This window comes from Jaculus jaculus, chromosome 4 (assembly GCF_020740685.1).
Source record: "Jaculus jaculus isolate mJacJac1 chromosome 4, mJacJac1.mat.Y.cur, whole genome shotgun sequence".
Classification (NCBI taxonomy): domain Eukaryota; kingdom Metazoa; phylum Chordata; class Mammalia; order Rodentia; family Dipodidae; genus Jaculus; species Jaculus jaculus.
The window spans coordinates 162,466,082-162,484,988 of record NC_059105.1 but is presented as its reverse complement, the minus strand read 5'-3'; the positions used below and the strand labels follow the sequence as shown (position 1 = coordinate 162,484,988).

Here is an 18,907-nt window from a genome sequence, read left to right as displayed (position 1 = left end):
AAGGATCCTTTCTGTGATATAAGGAAAAAAGGCAAACATTTTAATGGAAGAAAAGATGATTTCTGATGAGTTTCATTTATCTAATTTAGGTATTTTAGGAAAGAATTATGATACAGCTCTTATTTTCAATTTGTGAATAGGTAATAGTCATAGCACTCAAAACACTATACACACACACATGAATATTGTTTGTAGTGAAGAGCTTTCCTTTCTGCTGGTCCCAGCCCCCAGCCCCCACCAACAGACAGCTTATTATTAGTCTGTATCTCCTTCCAGAGACAACTTATTTATATATTAGCAGTTAGCAGATAGATTTTGTTCCCACTACCTGTCTGCTTTTTTAACATTATTTATTTATTTAAAGAGGCATGGGGGGGGGGAGAAAGAGAGAAAGGAAGAATGCACCAGGGCCGCCAGCCACTGCACAGGAACTCCAGATGCATGTGCCACCTTGTGCATCTGGCTTATGTGGGTCCTGGAGAATCAAACTGAGGTCTTTTCGCTTTGCAGGCAAGTGCCTTAACCACTAAGGCATCTCCCCAACCCCCATGGTTTTAAACACTATTTTCTTTTTTTCTTTCTTTCTTTTTTATAGGTAGAGTCTCTCTCTAGTCCAGGCTGACCTTAACCTCACTCTGTAGTCCCAGGCTAGCCTACCTGTGTCCTGAGTGCTGAGATTAAAGGTGTGCACCACCATGGCCAGCTTTAAACACTATTTGAATATACCTGTAATTCCAGCACTCAGAAGGTTGGGGTAAGAAAACTATCATGGGTTCAAGATCAACTTGGGTTATACAGTGGGTTCCAGACCAGCCAGGCTTACACAGTAAGACCCTTTCTCAAGCCACTACAAAAAAGAAAACATCCACCAGGTTTTAAAACCACCTTCTCTGTTTTCAACTTGGTATCTAGAGATCAACACACAAGCACTCATCTTTTCAATGGCTGCACACTATTCCATTATGTAGATATATCATAATAATTTAACATTCCCTTACTGATGGACATTGTCTTGAACTTTATGTGTTTTTTTAAATATATTTTATTTTTATTTATTTGACAGAGAAAAGGGGGGAGAATGAGCAAGCTAGGGCCTCCAGCCACTGTAAACAAACTTCAAACATATGCACCACCTTGCGCATCTGGCTTACGTGGGACCTGGGGAATCGAACCTGGGTTCTTTAGCTTTGCAAGCTAGCACTGTAGCTACTAAGCCATCCCTCCAGTCCTGCCCTAACCTTTAAAAATCTGTATAGTTTAGGGCTGGAGATGGCTCAGTGGATAAAGGTGCTTGCTTGCAAAGCATGGAGGCCCAGGTTTGAGTCCCTAGTACCCTCTGTAAAGCCAGATAAAAAAAGGGGTACATGTGTCAGGAGTTGGTTTGCAAGAGGCCCTGGCCTCCCCATTCTCTTTCTTACTCCATCCTTCTCTCCTTGCAAATAAATAAAGAAAAAAAAAATTAACTCTATAGTTTAAGCATTCTGTGTTTTCAGTAAGAGTTGCAAGCTTCCCAGGAAATGAGGTTGTGCAAAACCTGCTTAATCAACAATTAAATAACTAATAGATTACTAGTACTGGGAGCAATAAAACACCTTGAGTTTTAGTCTTTGCAGCATCAGCCAGAAACTGCGGTTAGAAAGGGTTACATGCCAACAGGGCACAGACAATTGGCATACCCAGGTACCAGTACTTTTTGTTGTTGCTATTCTTTTGAGACACGGTCTCATGTAGTCCAGACTGGCCTCAAATTTGCTACGTATCAGAGACTGGCCTCAAGTCATCATCCTTGCCTCTCTACCTCCCGAGTACTGGGATTCAGGAACATATCACACACCCAAACGGTAAGTACCGTTTCTAAGAAACTGAAGGGATGAAACAAAGTCATTCTCTAGTAAACGACAAATGACTACTAAGTTCCTATAAAGAAAGTTCTCAATATATCAAAAGCAAGCAACCAGGACTGGAGAGATGGCTTAGCAGCTAAGGTGCCTGCCTGTAAAGCCTAAGGATCCAGGTTTGATTCTCTACGTCCTATGTAAACCAGATGCACAAGGTGGCGCATGCATCTGGAGTTTGTTTTCAGTGACTAGAGGCCTTGGTGCGCTCATTCTCTCTGTCTCCAATAAAAAAAAAAAAAAAAAAAAAAGCAGCTGGGCATGGTGGCGCAGCCTTTAATCTCAGCACTCGGGAGGCAGAGGTAGGAGGATCATTGTGAGTTCGAGACCACCCTGACACTACATAATGAATTACAGGTCGGCCTGGACTAGAGTGAAACCCTACCTCGAAAAACAAACAAAACAGTATCAACAACAAAAAAAGAAGCAGGCTGGAGAAGATAGCTTAGCAAAAAAAGAAAAGGGGGATGGCCGGGCGTGGTGGCCCATGCCTTTAATCCCAGCACTCGGGAGGCAGAGGAAGGAGGATTGCTGAGAGTTCGAGGCCACCTTGAGACTACATAGTGAATTCCAGATCAGCCAGAGCCAGAGTGAGACCCTACCTCGAAACAAAAAAAAAAGAAAAAAGAAAAAAGAAAAAAGAGAAGGGTACTGGAGAGATGGCTAAGCAGTTAAGACACTTGCCTGTGAAGCCAAAGGACTCAGGATCAATTTCCCAGTACCCATGTAAGCCAGATGCACAAGGTGGTACATATGTCTGGAGTTTGTTTGCAATGGCTGGAGACCCTGGTGTGCCCATTCTCTCTCTGCTTCTTCCTCCCTCCCTCCCTCTCTCTCTCAAATAAATAAAAAATACATAAAACATTGTTTTTTAAAAAGAAATACTTTCTTTAAAAAGAGAGAGAGAAGGCTGGAGAGATGGCTTAGTGGTTAAGGCACTTGCCTTCAAAGGCTTAAGGACCCAGGTTCAATCCCCAGTACCCACATAAAGCCAGATGCAAAAAGTAGCACATGTGTCTGGAGTTCACTTGCAGCAGTTAGAGGTCCCAGCACACCCATTCTCTTCCTCCCTCTCTCTTCTTGCAAAAAAAAAAAAAAAAATTAAAGAAGGCAGGAGAGCTGGGTGGCGGCGGCACATGCCTTTAATCCCAGCACTTGGGAAGCAAAGGCAGGACAGAGTTCGAGGCCACCCTGAGACTACATGGTGAATTCCAGGTCAGCCCTTACCTTGAAAAAAAAAAAAAAAAACAAAAATAAATAAATAAATGAAAAAGAGGGCAGGAGAGATTGGCTTAGAGGTTAAGGTGCCTGCCGGCAAAGCCTAAGGAGTCATGTTCAACTCTTCAGATCCCACATAAGCCAGATGCACAAAGATGAGGCAAGCGCAAGGTCGCACGTGCCCACTAGTGGCGCAAGCATCTGGAGTTTGATTGTAGTGGCTGAGGCCCTGGTGTGCCAACTGTCTGTCTGTCTGTCCCTCTCTCTAACTCTAAAATAAGGGCTGGAGGGATGGCTTAGCAGTTACGGCATTTATTTGCCTACAAAGCAAAACAACCCAGGTTCGATTCCTCAGGACCCACGTTAGCCAGATGCATAAGGGGGCGCACACATCTGGAGTTTGTTTGCAGTGGCTGGAGGCCCTGGCGCGCCCGTTCTCTCTCTTTCAAATAAATAAATAAATAAATAATAACATTTAAAAAATTTATTTATTTGAGATTGACAGACACAGAGAGAAAAGGAGAGAGAGAGAGAAAGAGAAAGAGAAAGGGAGAGGGAGAGGGAGGAAGAGTGGAAGGGAGGGAGAGAATGAGCGTGCCAGAAACTCCAGCCACTACAAACGAACTCCAGACGCATGCACCCCCTTGTGCATCTTGCTAACGTGGGTCCTGGGAAATCAAGCCTCGAACTGGGGTCCTTAGACTTCACAGGCAAGTACTTAACCGCTAAACCATCTCTCCAGCCCTATTTTTTTTATTATTTTCGAAAATAATAAAATAATAGGGCTGGAGAGATGGCTTAATGGTTAAGGCACTTGCCTACAAGGCCAAAGGATACAGGTTCCATTCCCCAGGACTCATGTAAGCCATATGCACAAGATGGTTCATGTGTCTGGAGCTTGTTAGGGAAAAAAACAGTAATAATAATTATAATAAAATAATTTTTAAAAGCCAGGGGTGGTGGCATTTGCCTTTAAGCCTACCACATGGGAGGTAGGGAAGGAGGATCACCATGAGTTCAAGGCCACCCTGAGATGACATAGTGAATTCCATGTCAGCCTGGCCTAAAGCAAGACCTTACCTTGAATAACCAAAAAAAAAAAAACCAAAAACAAAAAAAAACCCCACAAAACAGGAATGCATCTAGGATAGGCCTAGTGGCACAGACCTAAAGGTGCTTGCTTGCAAAGCCTAACAGCCTGGGTTTGACTGCCCAGTACCCACTTAAAACCAGATGCACCAAGTAGTGCATGTGTCTGAAGTTTATGGGGAGAAGAGTCTCTGGTGTGCCCGTACTCTCCTCTTCTCTCCCAGCCTTCTCAAAAATTAGAAAAAGTCAGGCGTGGTGGCACATGTCTTTAATCCCAGCACTAGGGAGCCAGAGGTAGGAAGGTCATGTGAGTTCGAGGCCACCCTGAGACTACGTAGTGAATTCCTGGTCAACCTGAGCTAGAGTGAGACCCTACCTCGACAAACCAAAACAAAACAAAAAAAAAAGAAAGAAAGTCGGAGGAGGACTGGGGACACAGCTCCATGCTACAGCACCTACCCAGCATGTTTGGGGCCATGGATCCCATTCCCAGAACCAAAGGGGGGAGGAGGTAAGCATCTATTTTTATTTTATAATTTATTTATTTGTTAGCAAAGAGAAATAGAAAGAGACAGACAAGAGAGAGAGGCCTACCAGGGCCTCTAGCTACTGCAAAAGGAGTCCAAAAGTGCACACCGTTTTGTGCATCTGGCTTTATGTGAGTATTGGGGAATCGAACCCAGGTGCTAAACTCTGTAGGCAAGTGCCTTAACCACTCAGGCATCTCTCTAACCCTGTTTTTATTTCTATTTCTTATTGTTTTTGAAACAAGGTCTTCTGCAGCACAGGCTCATCTTGAACTTCTGAACTTCCTGCTTTAAAGTCCTGACATTTCAGGCATGTGCCACATCAAACTCAGCATATTTTTTTTGAGGGGGGGGTTCCAAAGTAGGGTTTCACTCTAGCCCAGGCTGATCTGGAATTCACTACGTAGTCTCAGGGTGGCCTCCAAGTCACTGTGATCCTTCTACCTCTGCCTCCCGAGTACTGGGATTATTAAAGGTGTGCACCACCACACCCGGCTCAGCATCTATTTTTATTACTTGAATGCTGAACTTTAGTGAATGGTTGCTGACAGTTTTTCTCACTGTAAAAATCAATTAAGTTCAAATGCTTTCTGATTATAACTTAATGCCTCCAACTACTCTGTGCTCATAGAAATCCGGTTCCTAAACCAGACATGATGGCGCACGCCTTTAATCCCAGCACTTGGGAGGCAGAGGTAGGAGGATCACTGTGAGTTGGAGGCCAGCCCACACTACAGAGTGAGTGCCTGGTTATCCTGGGCTAGAGACACTACCAAAAAAAAAAAAAAAAAAAAAAAAAAGAAAGAAAAAGAACAAGAAAAGAAGAAATCCAGTTCCAATTAGAGCTTATACACATAAGTAATTTTGTGTCTGCTCTGAATGGAAAGTTGATTCTCAGTTACTTGTGATTATAGCAAATATTCACTTAAACTATCACACTAAAATATAATTTCCAGGTTTAAAATCATTACCCACTTTGGCTGTTACCATTTTGTGTTTTCACAATTATTTACAAGGTTACAAGATGACAAAACCTCATGAAAGCACATTTTCTTCCTTCACCCTTTACATATATATGAAAAATTATGTCAATGGCCAAATCTATCAGCAACTTTTAAATTAAAAAAGATCCTTTAATATTCGTTCTTTCTTTCCCTCTGCCCATTAACCTGAAGACTCTAACCTTCAGATTAATCCTATGCAAATTTTAATTGGCATATTTTGAGTTTTAATAAATTCAATGCTTTTTATTAGCACACTTCATAAATTCACTATAAGCTAATGTCATCTGAAATTTGGGTATTTTAGATTCAACTATATATACAAATATAAACACAAACACAGATAACTTTTCACATTAGTAAGTTACTTGAAATCCATCCCCATATTCAGTAAAACTACCTGATTAAAGACCTGATTAAAAAATTTAAAAATATGGGCTGGAGAGATAGCCTAGCGGTTAAGCGCTTGCATCGGAAGCCTAAGGACCCAGGTTTGAGGCTCGATTCCCCAGGACCCAAATTAGCCAGATGCACAAAAGGGTGCAAGCATCTGGAGTTCGTTTGCAGTGGCTGGAGGCCCTGGCGCGCCCATTCTCTCTCTGCCTCTTTCTCTCTCTGTCGCTCTCAAATAAATAAAATTTAAAAATATGCAAGTTAAAAATTGGGCTGGAGAGATGGTTTAGCAGTTAAGGCTCTTGCCTGCAAAGCCTAAGGACCTATGTTCGCTCTCTCTCCAGATCCCACATTAGCCAGATGCACAAAGGTAAGCCAAGTGCAAGGTGGTACACGCCCACTAGGTGGTGCAAGCATCTGGAGTTGGATTTCAGTGGCTGAGGCCCTGGTGTGCCAATTCTCTCTCTCTCTCAAATAAATTTTAAAAAGTGCTTCAAAATAAGCTCTTAACCTACCAGTTAGGTTTTTAATAGTTCTCTTAAATTTGTAAACATTTGAATTTTAAACAGCAAGAAGCTGTTTTCAATGAGCCTGCACAACTCATAGAAGATCAATTTGTAGTTGTAGTGAAATTACATTTGGCCATCTCATGTTTTCAGTGTGAACCCATCTTAGTAACTAGGTCTAGTTCCAGTAATAGAATATAATGAATGAGCCATTATACCTCGGAAATGAGGGCCCATACAAGCCTCCTCGCAAGCATCACTGTGATGAATGCTGCCAGGTGATAATCAATGAGATGAAAGTTCTATAAGAGAAACAAAGAACTGTGTCAGACAGAAATACTGGGTTGCTCTGGTTGGAAGTAATATGGAAAAGTCTGCTCACTCAAACGACCTTCTGAAAACGACTGTACCCTTAGAGAACATAGATGTGTCAGGGTCCTGAGAAGACTTGCCCACCTTCTACTTCATTCACAACAAATTGCTTAAACTTTCCAAACTACCTACAATGCATTCCTCACTGGTTTCGAAGCTTTGCTATATTAAAAGGAAAATAACTGGGTGTGGTGGCGCATTATTGTAATCCAAGCATTTGGGAGACTGAGGTAAAACACTGCCACAAGTTTGAGGCCATTTTGGCCTACATAGTAAGACTGTTTCAAAAAGAACAAAGAAGGGAAAAAGGGATATAAAGAAGGAAGAAGAGGGAGAGAGGATGATAGCTTGAAGAAGTAATTACCTGCAGAATTATAAAACTAATTCATCTAAATGCCACACTTATAATGTGCTCACTTTAGTGGACAAGTCAGGACTCAGTTTTCAGGAGTTACTACTGTTAGCTCTTTAACTGAACAACTTACTAGACCTGGGCATCTACTATTAAACTTACATTGTGGTACATGCCCATTATATTCATTTAGTCTTTCTAACTTGATTTAGAAATATGCCTTTTGGGCTGGAGGGATGCTTAGTGGTTAAGGCATTTGCCTGCAAAGCCAAAGGACCCAGGTTCAGTTCCCCAGGACCCACATTAGCCAGATGCACAAAGGAACACACGTGTCTGGAGTTCATTTGCAGTGGCTGGAGGCCTTGGTACACCCATTCTCTCTCCCCCTTTCTCTAGCAAATAAATAAAAATAAAAAAAACATAGAAATATGCCTTTTAATTGATCTCTTCTATAAAAGAGCATTACCTAGATGCTACCAATAGTTTTTTCTAAACCTGTAAATATTTCTGGGACAAGCAAAAAAATGAACCTTTAGTAAAAAATATCCTTGAGCTGGAGAGATGGCTTATTCATTAAGGTGCTTGCCTGCAAATCTAAAAGACTAGGTTCAATTCCCCAGGACCACGTAAGTCAGATACACAAGGTGGTGCATGTGTCTTGAGTTCATATGCAGTGGCTAGAAGCTCTGGCATGCCCATTCTCTATCCGTGTCTCTCTCCCTCTGCTTCTCTCTCTCAAATAAAATGAAAATAGAATATTAAAAATAAAAATAGGGGTCTGGAGAGATGGCTTAGTGGTTAAGCGCTTGCCTGTGAAGCCTAAAAATCCCGGTTCAAGGCTCAATTCCCCAGGACCCATGTTAGCCAGATGCACAAAGGGGTGCACACATCTGGAGTTCATTTGCAGTGGCCCTGACATGCTCATTCTCTCTTTCTCTACCTCTTTCTCTCTCTCTCTCTGTCACTCTCAAATAAATAAAAATAAGCAAAATAAATAAATAAAAATAGGAGCAGTTAAGGTGTCTGCCTACAAAGCCAAAGGACCCAGGTTCAATTCCCCAGGACCCACACTAGCCAGATGCATAAGGGAGTACATGTGTCTGGAGTTCGTCTGCAGTGGCTGGAGGCCCTGGCACACCCATTCTCTCTCTCTTTCTCTCTTCCTCTGTCAAATAAATACAGTATTTTAAAAATAAATAAATAAATCCTTGGAATCAACAAAATTGGGTGATGTTTTCTTTTCTTGTCTTTTTTAATTTTTCAAGGTAGGGTCTCACTATAGCCCAGGTTTAGCTGGACCTCACTCTGTAGTTTCAGGGTAGCCTTGAACTCACAATGATCCTCCTACTTCTGCCTCCAGAGTGCTGAGATTAAAGGCGTGTGCCACCACACCCAGCTTTATACTTTCATTTTGATGGTCAAAAGGTCTGTACTTTCTCTGCATCAAGATTACCACCACCAACTAAATAGCAGGGAAGAGAAAAGAAAGCTATAACATATAGTTTACATACCTCAGGATAGACAGCCAATCCCCATCTCAATTCCATTTTTGAAACAGAATGCAATTTTGTTCAAATTACTACCCAAAGGACCGTTTTCTAGGCTCCCTTAGAGGTAGGAGTGCATGTGGAAATGATGGTTGCATGACCCATGACAGATTACGCTTTGTATTTTCCCTGCACTCTTTCTTTTTCTGGCTGATCATCTACCCTGGAGACCACATGTTCCACCAGGGTGACTTGATTCACATGGATAAACTCCTGCCAACCAGGACAATTGCCTAAGACTGTTATGTGTTAAGAAACTTTACACAATTTTGGTTTTATTATAGCAGTTATTACCTCAATTCAGCTACGAAAAATGTAAGCTTGTCAGGTATGGTGGCATATACCTTTAATCCCAGCACTTGGGAGGAAGAAGTAGGAGGATCACTGTGAGTTCCAGGCCACTCTGAGACTACACAGTGAATTCCAGGTTAGCCTGGGGCTAGAAAGAGACCCTACTTCAAAAAAATAAGGGCTGGGGAGATGGCTCAGCGGTTAAGCGCCTGCCTTCAAGGACCCTGGTTCAAGGGTCGATTCCCCAGGACCCACGTTAGCCAGATGCACAAGGGGGCATACGCATCTGCAGTTCATCTGCAGTGCTGGAAGCCCTGGTGTACCCATTCTCTCTCTCTCTGTCGCTCTCAAATAAATAAATATAAATAAACCAAAAAAAATTTTTTTTAAAAAAGGTAAAGTTGGTGCTGAGGATGGATCTCAGTGGCAGACCACTTATTTAGTACACTTGAGGGCCCAGAACCACCAAAAGTAAAAAGGCAAAGTTGTATACCTATAATCCTAGTACTCTAAGGGAGAGGGATGCAGGAAGATCACAAGTTCAAACTTATCCGTGGCTACACACCAAGTTCAAGACAAGCCTGTACTACATGAGGCCACATCTAAAAGAAAAACAATTTCTACAGATTTTTCCAAATGGTTTCCCGCCCTACTGTCACAAAGAACGTAAGGCCTTTGAAGACTTACCAGTGACGCACAAGACGCAGGGTGACTGTAGGGGTACCACCACACGGTCTTGTAGATGTTGATGTACTGAATGAACAGAACAATCAGCAGGTAGATGAAAAAAAGAAATTCAAAGAGCAGGCTCCCGTCCACAGGTAAGTCAGGGATTTGGCAATGACGGACAGGACCTGGGGTAATTAAGGCTGTGATAGGTGGAACAGGAAGGCCAACAGCACTACCATTCCTGAAAGAAAAACTGTAATTAAGTCAAATGTTGACAGCCTCAAAGTCACACAGCACAAAGGGCATCCTGCTGCCTCCTCCACCCACCCCTGACGTTAGCATTTCCCAAGGCCCCATTCGGAAATTCTCTTTCCTTCTCCCTCTACATTTATCAGTGACCTCAGATGTAGTCATGGCTTCCGTTACCTTTTGGACAGAGAACACTGAACTTCCACTCCACAGAATTCACTTGCAGGTATAGGTTTCTGTATTCATGGACATCGCTCTCCCAACCCAGTGTCCTGGCCCTAGTTCCTAATCTGATGGCTGCCCAACTCAGAAACCTAGGCTAGAACTTTTCATCAGTCTCTCCACATCCAATCACTCTAAAGAACAGGATTCCATTTTCTAAAACTTCTGTCAAACTGTACCTTCTCTCAATACAATGTCTTGGTTCAAAGACTCACCAACTTTTACCTAAATGTTAATTTTCTCCACTTAAATTTCTACTTTTACCAAACCCTCTAACCTGCTGCTTTAAGAGGTCTCTCTGAAGTGAAATTCTGATACAATTACTCCCTTATCTAAACCTATGAAACCGGTTCTCCAGTGAGGGAGGGACCACAGCCAAACTTTGTTAGCATGCTCCGTGGAGCTCTCCACTGAACCACATGGCCTGGCTGCCAGTTACTTCTCCACATGTAACATGTGTAATACCCATGCACACCACTTGCTGTATGCAGCAAACATGGTAACCTTTTGTGCTTTTTTTTTTTGAGGGGGAGGGGTTGAGCTGGGGTCTCCCACTGGCCCAGGCTGACTTGGAATTCACTATGTATGTCTCAGGGTGGACTTGAACTCCAGCGATCCTCCTACCTCTGCCTTCTGAGTGCTGGAATTAAAGGTATGCACACCACACTCACCTTATTCTTTTTTAAAAAATATTTGTTTTTTTATTTATAGAGCTGGAGAGATGGTTTAGTGGTTAAGGCACTTGTTTGTGAAGCCTAAGGACCCAGGTTCAACTTCCCAGGACCCACATAAGCCAGATGCACATGATGGGGTATGAATCTGGAGTTTGCTTACAGTGGCAACATGTCCTGGCAAGCCCATCCAGTCTCTCTCTCATGAATTTTATACATACATACATACATACATATTTGCAAGGAGAGAGAATGGACATGCCAGGGCCTCCAGCCATTGCAAATAAACTCCATATGCATGTCTGGCTTTACACAGGCACTGGGGAACTGAACAAAACTGTTAGGTTTTGCAGGCAAGTGCCTTAACCACTATGCCAGCCATAAAATATGTATGTGTGTGTGTGTGTGTGTACATACATACATACATACATACATACATATATCTTTTTGAGGTAGGGTTTTGCTCTAGCCCAGGCTGACCTGGAATTCACTATGTAGTCTCAAATTCATGGTGATCCTCCTACCTCTGCCTCCCAAAGTATTGGGATTAAAGGTGTACATCACCACACCCAGCTCCATAAAAGTATTTTTCTTTGCAAAGAGAAAGAGAGTGCCATGGCCTAGTGCCACTATCAAACAAACTCCAGATGCAAGCACCACCTTGCGTCTGGCTGCACATGGGTACTAGAGAATCAAACTCAGGCTATTAGGCTTTGCAAGTAAGTACCCTTCAACACTGAACCACCTCTCCAGCCCCAGTGTTTTTGAAGTAGGGAGTCACTCTAGTTCAGGTTGACCTGAAACTCTGTCTGTAGTCCCAGGCTGGCCCCTACTGCGCAGCAATCCTCCCACCTCTGCCTCCCAAGTGCTGAGACTAAAGGTTATGCTACTGTGCTCATCTTTTTTTTTTTTAATTTTTTTTGTTTATTTATTTGAGAGCAACAGAGAGAAGAAGGCAGAGAGAGAGACAGAGAGACAGAGACAGAGAGAGAAAGAGAGAGAAGAGAGAGAGAATGGGCACGCCAGGGCTTCCAGCCTCTGTAAACGAACTCCAGATGCATGCGCCCCCTTGTGCATCTGGCTAACGTGGGTCCTGGGAATTGAGCCTCGAACCGGGGTCCTTAGGCTTCTCAGGCAAGCGCTTAACCACTAAGCCATCTCTCCAGCCCTCATCTTTTTTTTTTAAGAACCAAGTTTGATAAGCAAGTATCTGAATGATTCTTTTTAATATTTATTTGAGAAAGAGAGAGAAAGAAAGAGTGTGTGTGTGTGTGTGTGTGTGTACACCAGGGCCTCCTGCCAGTGCAAATAAACTCCTGACACACGTGCCCTTTGTATCTGGCTTTACATGGGTAATAGGGACTTGAACCCAGGTCACCAGGCTTTTCAAGCAAACTCATGTAACCACTGAGCCATCCCGGTCCACAATGATTTTTTCTGTTAGTCTTACTGATAGCACAAATTATACAAAGTTTTATTTCGTTACCTGTTTCTCAAGCTTGTTCCATTGCTACAGCCCCCACCGACCAACGTCTGTATAGAAGGTAACGCAGAGCGGCTTAGCTGCTGCCGGCTAGGACCCCTCCTTCTACTGGGCATGTCCAGGAACCAGTCAGCGTCCAGTGTCACCTGCAGTTGCAACCCATGTTAGTGGTTGTCAACCTATTTCAACTCTGAACAATTAAAAAAAAATACATATCAGTTTACTGGGTGTTTTTTTTTTTTTTACAACAATGTAACAATCACAAAAATTGAAAGGTCATGTTTAAAAAAAAAAATGTTCCCAAGATCTATTATACATTTTATATCCTATAATGGATCAGAAGACTAAATTCTGACCTAAGCTTTGGCGTTAGGCAATTCACAATTTGTGTCTTTGTCACTGACTTGTCATTACAGGAAAGTAACCTTAATCAAGAAAGTTTGTAAGAAGCATTCATTTCCAATTCAGGACTTCACATTAAAGTCACCGGAAATACAGGATGTTCATCTTTGTCCAAAACATTAAATTGTGAGCGAGCAATCTGGGTTGTGAGATAAGATATGGCACGCACTATCTGGCTTTGACTAAATTCATTTCACCTGAGTTTGATTCTTCATCAGGAATAAGTGTTCCTAGTCCTACATAAGTATCTGTCATAACTGACAAAAACCAAAGGACACTGTAGGCTTTTTAAGTCTTTTAAAAGGTAAAATTGAGCCTGCTTGTGGGGGCTCACACCAATAATTCCTGCACTGGGGAGGCTGAAATAGACTGCCACAAGTTTAAGACAATCTGAGCTACAGATTGAGTCTTTCTCAAAAACACAAAAACGTAACTGTTCATGTTGTGCTGAAAATACCAAAACAGCTGGATGCAGAGGCCTGGCCTGAAATCCTTGAACTCTGGAGACTGAGGCAGGGTGATAAAGGCCAACCCAGGCCAAATAATGAAATCCAGAGAGAGAAATCCTACAAGGAACCCACCCATATGCCCTTTCCAGGACAAAAACTTCCCTAAGGCCGCCTGGAAGTTTACAAGTACTGAAACTGCAAGATGAAAAGGCAACTAGGAGCTGGAGAGAGTTCGGAGGTTAAAGGCACTTGTCTGCAAAGCCTAATGGTCCAGGTTCGATTCCCACGTAAAGCCAGAGGCACTACGTGGTGCACGTACGTGGAGTTCGGCTGCCGTGGCAGGAGGCCCTGGTGCGCCCATACTCACTGTGCCTGCTTTTCTCGCTCTCAAATAAATAAAGACATACTTTAAAAAAAAAAAAAAAAAAGGAACCGATTTTCAATGAAAACAAGTTGTTAGGCAAAAAAAAAAAAAAAAAAAAAAGAAACCTTATGATTCCGCCAATATTGACACCGAATGTTTCCTAAGTGCAACTAAAATACAGTGAAAACTGATATGCTGGGTGCGGGGGAGGGACCCTGATTTTCAATATGTTAGTGCAAATACACTCAATGTTCCTTAACTCCTGATGCGCCTTTTCGTACGAGAGACTAAAAAGGAAGGGGGGGAAAAAAAAATAAAAACAACAGGTGAGACCAAATAATAATAATTATGATAATTTCCAGCTGTTCGAGAGTTCCTTGCTCAATTGGAGAGCAGAAGAGCGAGAGAGGGGCGGGGCACCCGGGAGAAGAGCGCGGCCCCGGGGCTCCCGGAGCTCGGCAGGGCGGTCCCCGGGCCCGACGATGCCCCCCACCCACCCACCCACCCACCCCCGGGCATCACTCACGCGCAGACGCCGGTCCCCGGTGGGCTGCGGCGCTGGGCATGGGCGCCCGCGCTCCCACCACTCCGCGCCGCCTCGGAGCGCGGCACACCAAGCTTCCCCGCTCGCGCACGCCGTCGCCCCCCCCGGCAGAGCCCAGCAAAAGCGCCCACTCCTTCCGGTACCGGACCTCCCCCCCCCCCCGTCCCCGAGTCCTCGCCGGAGGCACAGCGAAAGCCACAGGCAGAGAGCCCAGCCCCGTCACCGCTCCTCCTCAGCCTCCATCGCCGCGGAGCTATGAGCAGACGTGGCAGCGCGCGGTGATGACGTCAGCGCCGCGCCCGGGCGTTTCTCCCGCCCCCCCCTCCCCACGTCCCCGCGCGCGCCTGCGCAGTGGGGACCGCCCGCGGTGGGGTTGGCCGCGTGCTCCTCCCTCCCTCCTTCTCCTCCTGCTGCCCTTGATGTATAAAAGACTGGGTTGTTTTTTTTTTTTTGTATTTTGTTTTATTATTTTATTTATCTATTTACTTGGAATCAGAGAGAGATAGAAGACAGAACGGGCACGCCAGGGCCTCCAGCCACTGCAGACGAACGAACTTCCAGATGCACGCGCCCCCCACGTGCAGCTGGCTAACGAGGGTCCTGGGGAATCGAACCCGGATCCTCTGGCTTCTCAGGCAAACGCCTTAGCTAAGCCATATCTCCAGCCCCTTGTTTGTTTATTTATTGAAAGAGAAGAGGTAGAGAGAGGGGGGGAGGAGAGAGAATGGGTGCACCAGAGCCTCCAGCCACTGGGAGCCGAACTCCAGACGCATGTGCAGGTGTGTAACATGGGTCCTGGGGAACCGAACCTGGGTGCTTTGGCTTTGCAGGCAAGTGCCTTAACCGCTAAGCCATTTCTCCAGCCCCTAAAGGACTATTAATAGCCATGTCTTTGCCCCTTGTTCCCTTGTTCCTGATGAGCAGATTGTGAGACTCGGCCACCTTTTGCTAAGCAAAGACGGCAGAGTGTTGAATTCTCCTTTCAGCTTTTTTGAGAGCGACAGACACAGAGAAAGACAGAGAGAATGGGCGCGCCAGGGCTTCCAGCCTCTGCAAACGAACTCCAGACGCGTGCGCCCCCTTGTGCATCTGGCTAACGTGGGACCTGGGGAACCGAGCCTCGAACTGGGGTCCTTAGGCTTCACAGGCAAGCGCTTAACCACTAAGCCATCTCTCCAGCCCTCCTCTCAGCGTCTAGCCCTGCGCTAAAACCTGCAGTATGTTAAAGGACTAGGCAGATGCTGCCATTAAAAACTGAAGTACCGGGCTGGAGAGATGGCTTAGCAGTTAAAGCGCATGCCTGCGAAGCCTAAGGACCCAGGTTCGATTCTCCAGGCCTCACGGAAGCCAGCTGCACGTGGTGACAAATGCATCTGGAGTTTGTTTGTAGTGGCTGGAAGTCCTGGCACGCCCATTCTCACTCTCTCTCCCTCCCTGTTTCTCTCTGACTTGAATAAATAAATAAAAATGAAATCCTTATTAAAAAAAAAAACCTGAAGTACCGGGACTACAGTGAGACCCTACCTCGGAAAAAAAAACAAAAAAAGAATCTTACTGTGCTGGACTCCTTGCCTTCCACCCACCTTGTACCTCTGGATTTAAGTGGGTATTGGAGAATCAAACCTGGGCCATCAGGCTTTGCAAGCAAGTGCCTTTAACTAGTTGTCAGGAGCCATCTTGGCTGGACTTGTATCCATAGCTCTGGGCTTTTGGCAGCAACATTTTAGCAAAACTATAGCAAGGCTTTAGCAAAACTATAGCAGCCTACATGTAAGCAAGATTATGTATATTCAGTGTTGGAAGCCATTTGGCTGGCCTTAATAGTCTTTTGTGTACTGAGAAGTGATTGAAGTGCAAAAACTCTCTAACAGGAAGGTTTCTTTTTTTTTTGATAGAAACTTGTGTGAGAGTCATGGAACTTTTGTCCATGGAAAAACTGTTTGTAAGAAGATATAAAAGGGGATGCTGTGAAATAAACCTTGCTTCAGTCCTGGACTGGAGTCCTTGCTTTCAGTCTTTCTCCTGTCTTTCTTTAATCCTCACTCCCCATCAGGCTCAAACCCTTTCAGCCGGCTGTCTCCAGCTCCAGTGAACATTCTCTCTAGCCCAAAGGATAACTTTTGTTTTGGTTTTTCAAGGTAGGATCTTGTTCTAGCCCAGGCTGACCTGGAATTCACTATGTACTCTCAGGGTGGCTTTGAACTCACAGCTATCCTCCTACCTTTGAGTGCTAGAATTCAAGGCATGTGCCACCAAGCCTGGCTACCCTTTTTTATTGCTTAAGTCTATGTATCGACTAACACAAAATTCCAGTTTAACTTGTAGAAAAGTAATATATCAGACAGGCACTGGTGGCAGCTGCCTATATTCCCAGCACTTGGGTTGCTGAAGCAGGAGGATTGTGAGTTGAAAGTCACCCAGGGCAGATAACAAGACACTATCTGAAAACACAATAATGGAAGAAAAATAATATGTGTATTTAAAGAATTATAGGAACTATGGGGAAGGAGAGATGGCTTAGTGGTTAAGCGCTTGCCTGTGAAACCTAAGGATCCCAGTTTGAGGCTCAATTCCTCAGGACCCACATAAGCCAGATGTACAAGGTGGCACATGCATCTGGAGTTCGTTTGCAGTGGCTGGAGGCCCTGGCATGCCCATTCTCTCTCTCTCAAATTAAAAAAAAAAAAATTAAATTAAATGAGGGCTGGAGAGATGACTTAGTGGCTAAGGCACTTACCTGCAAACCTTCTAGGACCCAGGTTCGATTTCCCAGGACCCTTGTAAGCCAGATGCACAAGGTAGAGCAGGTGTTTAGAGTTTGTTCCAGTGCTGGAGTCCCTGATGTGCCCATTCTCTCTCTCTCTCTCTCTCTCTCTCTCTCCCTTCCTCTCTCCTTCCCTCCCTCTTTCAAATAAAATACTTAAAAACAAAACAAAAAAGGTAGACATGGTGTCAAAGACCTCAGAAGGAAGAGGGAGGAAAATTAGGACATCAAGGCAATCATCCTTTACTGGATAGTAAATTGCAGAGCAGCCTGGGCTACATGATATCCTGTCTCAAAAAACACACCCACTTTAATCCCAGCTCTTGGGAGGCCAAGGAAGGAGGATCTCTGAGTTTGAGCTCAGCCTGATACTACAGAGTGAAATCCAGGTTAGCCTGGGCTAGAGTGAGTCCCTACTTCAAAAAACAAACATTTTTTAAAAAATCACGGGCCAGGAGATGGCCTAGCAGTTAAGGTATGTGCCTGTGAAGACTAAGGACTCAAATTCAACTCTCCATGTCTCATGTAAGCTAGATGCACAAGGTAACGCAAACGCACAAGGTTGCACATGCTCACAAGATGGTGCGCTTGTCTGGAGTTCAATTTCCATGGTTGGAGGCCCTGGCATGCCAATTCATATTCATTCTCCCCCCCACCTCAGACAAGAAAATAAAGAAATAAAGATAAACAATAATAAAAAGCTTTTTAAAAAACCACAGGATGCACCAGGGCCTCAAAACACTGGAAATTAACTCTAGATATATGCTACACCTTTCACATCTGGCTTATGTAGGTCCTAGGGAATTGAATTTTGGCCGTTAGGCTTCACAAGCAAACCCCTTAACCACTAAACCATCTCTCCAACCCGGCTTCTATTGTTGTTGTTGTTCAAGGTAGGATCTTGCTTTAGCTCAGGCTGACCTGGAATTCACTATACAGTCTCAGGGTGGCCTTGAACTCAAGGCAATTCTCCTACCTCTACCTCGCAAGGGCTGGTATTACAAGCGTGTACCACCACACCTGGCTTATTTACTTATTTTTATGGTTGAGGCAAGGTTTCTAGCCCAGTCTTATTCAAAACTCACTCTGGCCGGGCGTGGTAGGAGGATCGCCATAAGTTCGAGGCCATCCTGAGACTCCATAGTGAATTCCAGGTCATCCTGGGCTAGAGTGAGACCCTACCTCGAAAAACAAAAACTCACTCTGTAGCCCCGGCTCGCTTCAAACTGATGGGTAGGGAGGTTCATGGAGCTAAATGGCCCATTTGAAGTTCAGTTTAGTGGGCTGTGGTGGCCCACACCTTTAATCCCAGCATTTGGGAGGCTTTTGTAGGAGGAAAATTCTAGATGAGTTCATGGGCAGCCTGAATTATATAGTGAGACCATCCCTACATAAGGAAGGGAAAAAAAAAATTATATATATATACACACACACATACATACATACATACATATACATAGAAAGCATAAAGTTCAGAGCCAGGCTTGGTGGTGCACACCTTTAACCCCAGCACTCGGGAGGCAGAGGTAGGAGGATCGCTGAAAGTTCGAGGCCACCCTGCGAATACATAGTTAATTCCAGGTCAGCCTGAGCTAGTGCTTCTCACCCTACCTTGAAAAACCAGTAAAAAAAAAAAAATAAATAAATTTTAAAAATTTAAAAAAAAATTAAAAAGTACAAAACAAGGGCTTTCCATACATTTTCTTTAACACTACTGATTGGCATCCTTGTTAAATTTCTGTTACCAAGGGCCCTGTGCCTTAGTGTACAACCCTTTGTGTCCTAACAGAGTGTGCATTCTCATGTTCTCCAAATAAACTGGTGTCACTGTGAGGTCAAGGTCATAGTCATAGGCAAGACCTTTTTGCATTTTCTTTTCTTTTTTCTTTTTTCTTTTTT

General features: G+C 44.1%; 1 protein-coding gene across 4 annotated transcripts in view; it reads right to left on the bottom strand.

Moving 5' to 3' along the window:
- Positions 1 to 14,321, bottom strand: part of Tmem39a (transmembrane protein 39A) — a 33,596-nt gene extending 19,275 nt beyond the window's left edge. The window contains exons 1-4 of one of the 4 annotated variants that reach the window (XM_045148331.1): positions 14,227 to 14,319; positions 12,489 to 12,675; positions 9,879 to 10,113; positions 6,848 to 6,931 (exon numbers count right to left, since the gene is read on the bottom strand). In XM_045148331.1, coding sequence (XP_045004266.1) covers positions 6,848 to 6,931; positions 9,879 to 10,113; positions 12,489 to 12,601 — 432 coding nt within the window. In that variant the 5' untranslated portion in view covers positions 12,602 to 12,675; positions 14,227 to 14,319. Of the gene's footprint in view, positions 1 to 6,847; positions 6,932 to 9,878; positions 10,114 to 12,488; positions 12,676 to 14,226 lie in introns of all 4 variants that reach the window. The other 3 variants (XM_045148332.1, XM_045148334.1, XM_045148333.1) reach the window with 3 other exon arrangements.
- Between the last annotated feature and the right edge of the window lie 4,586 nt (positions 14,322 to 18,907).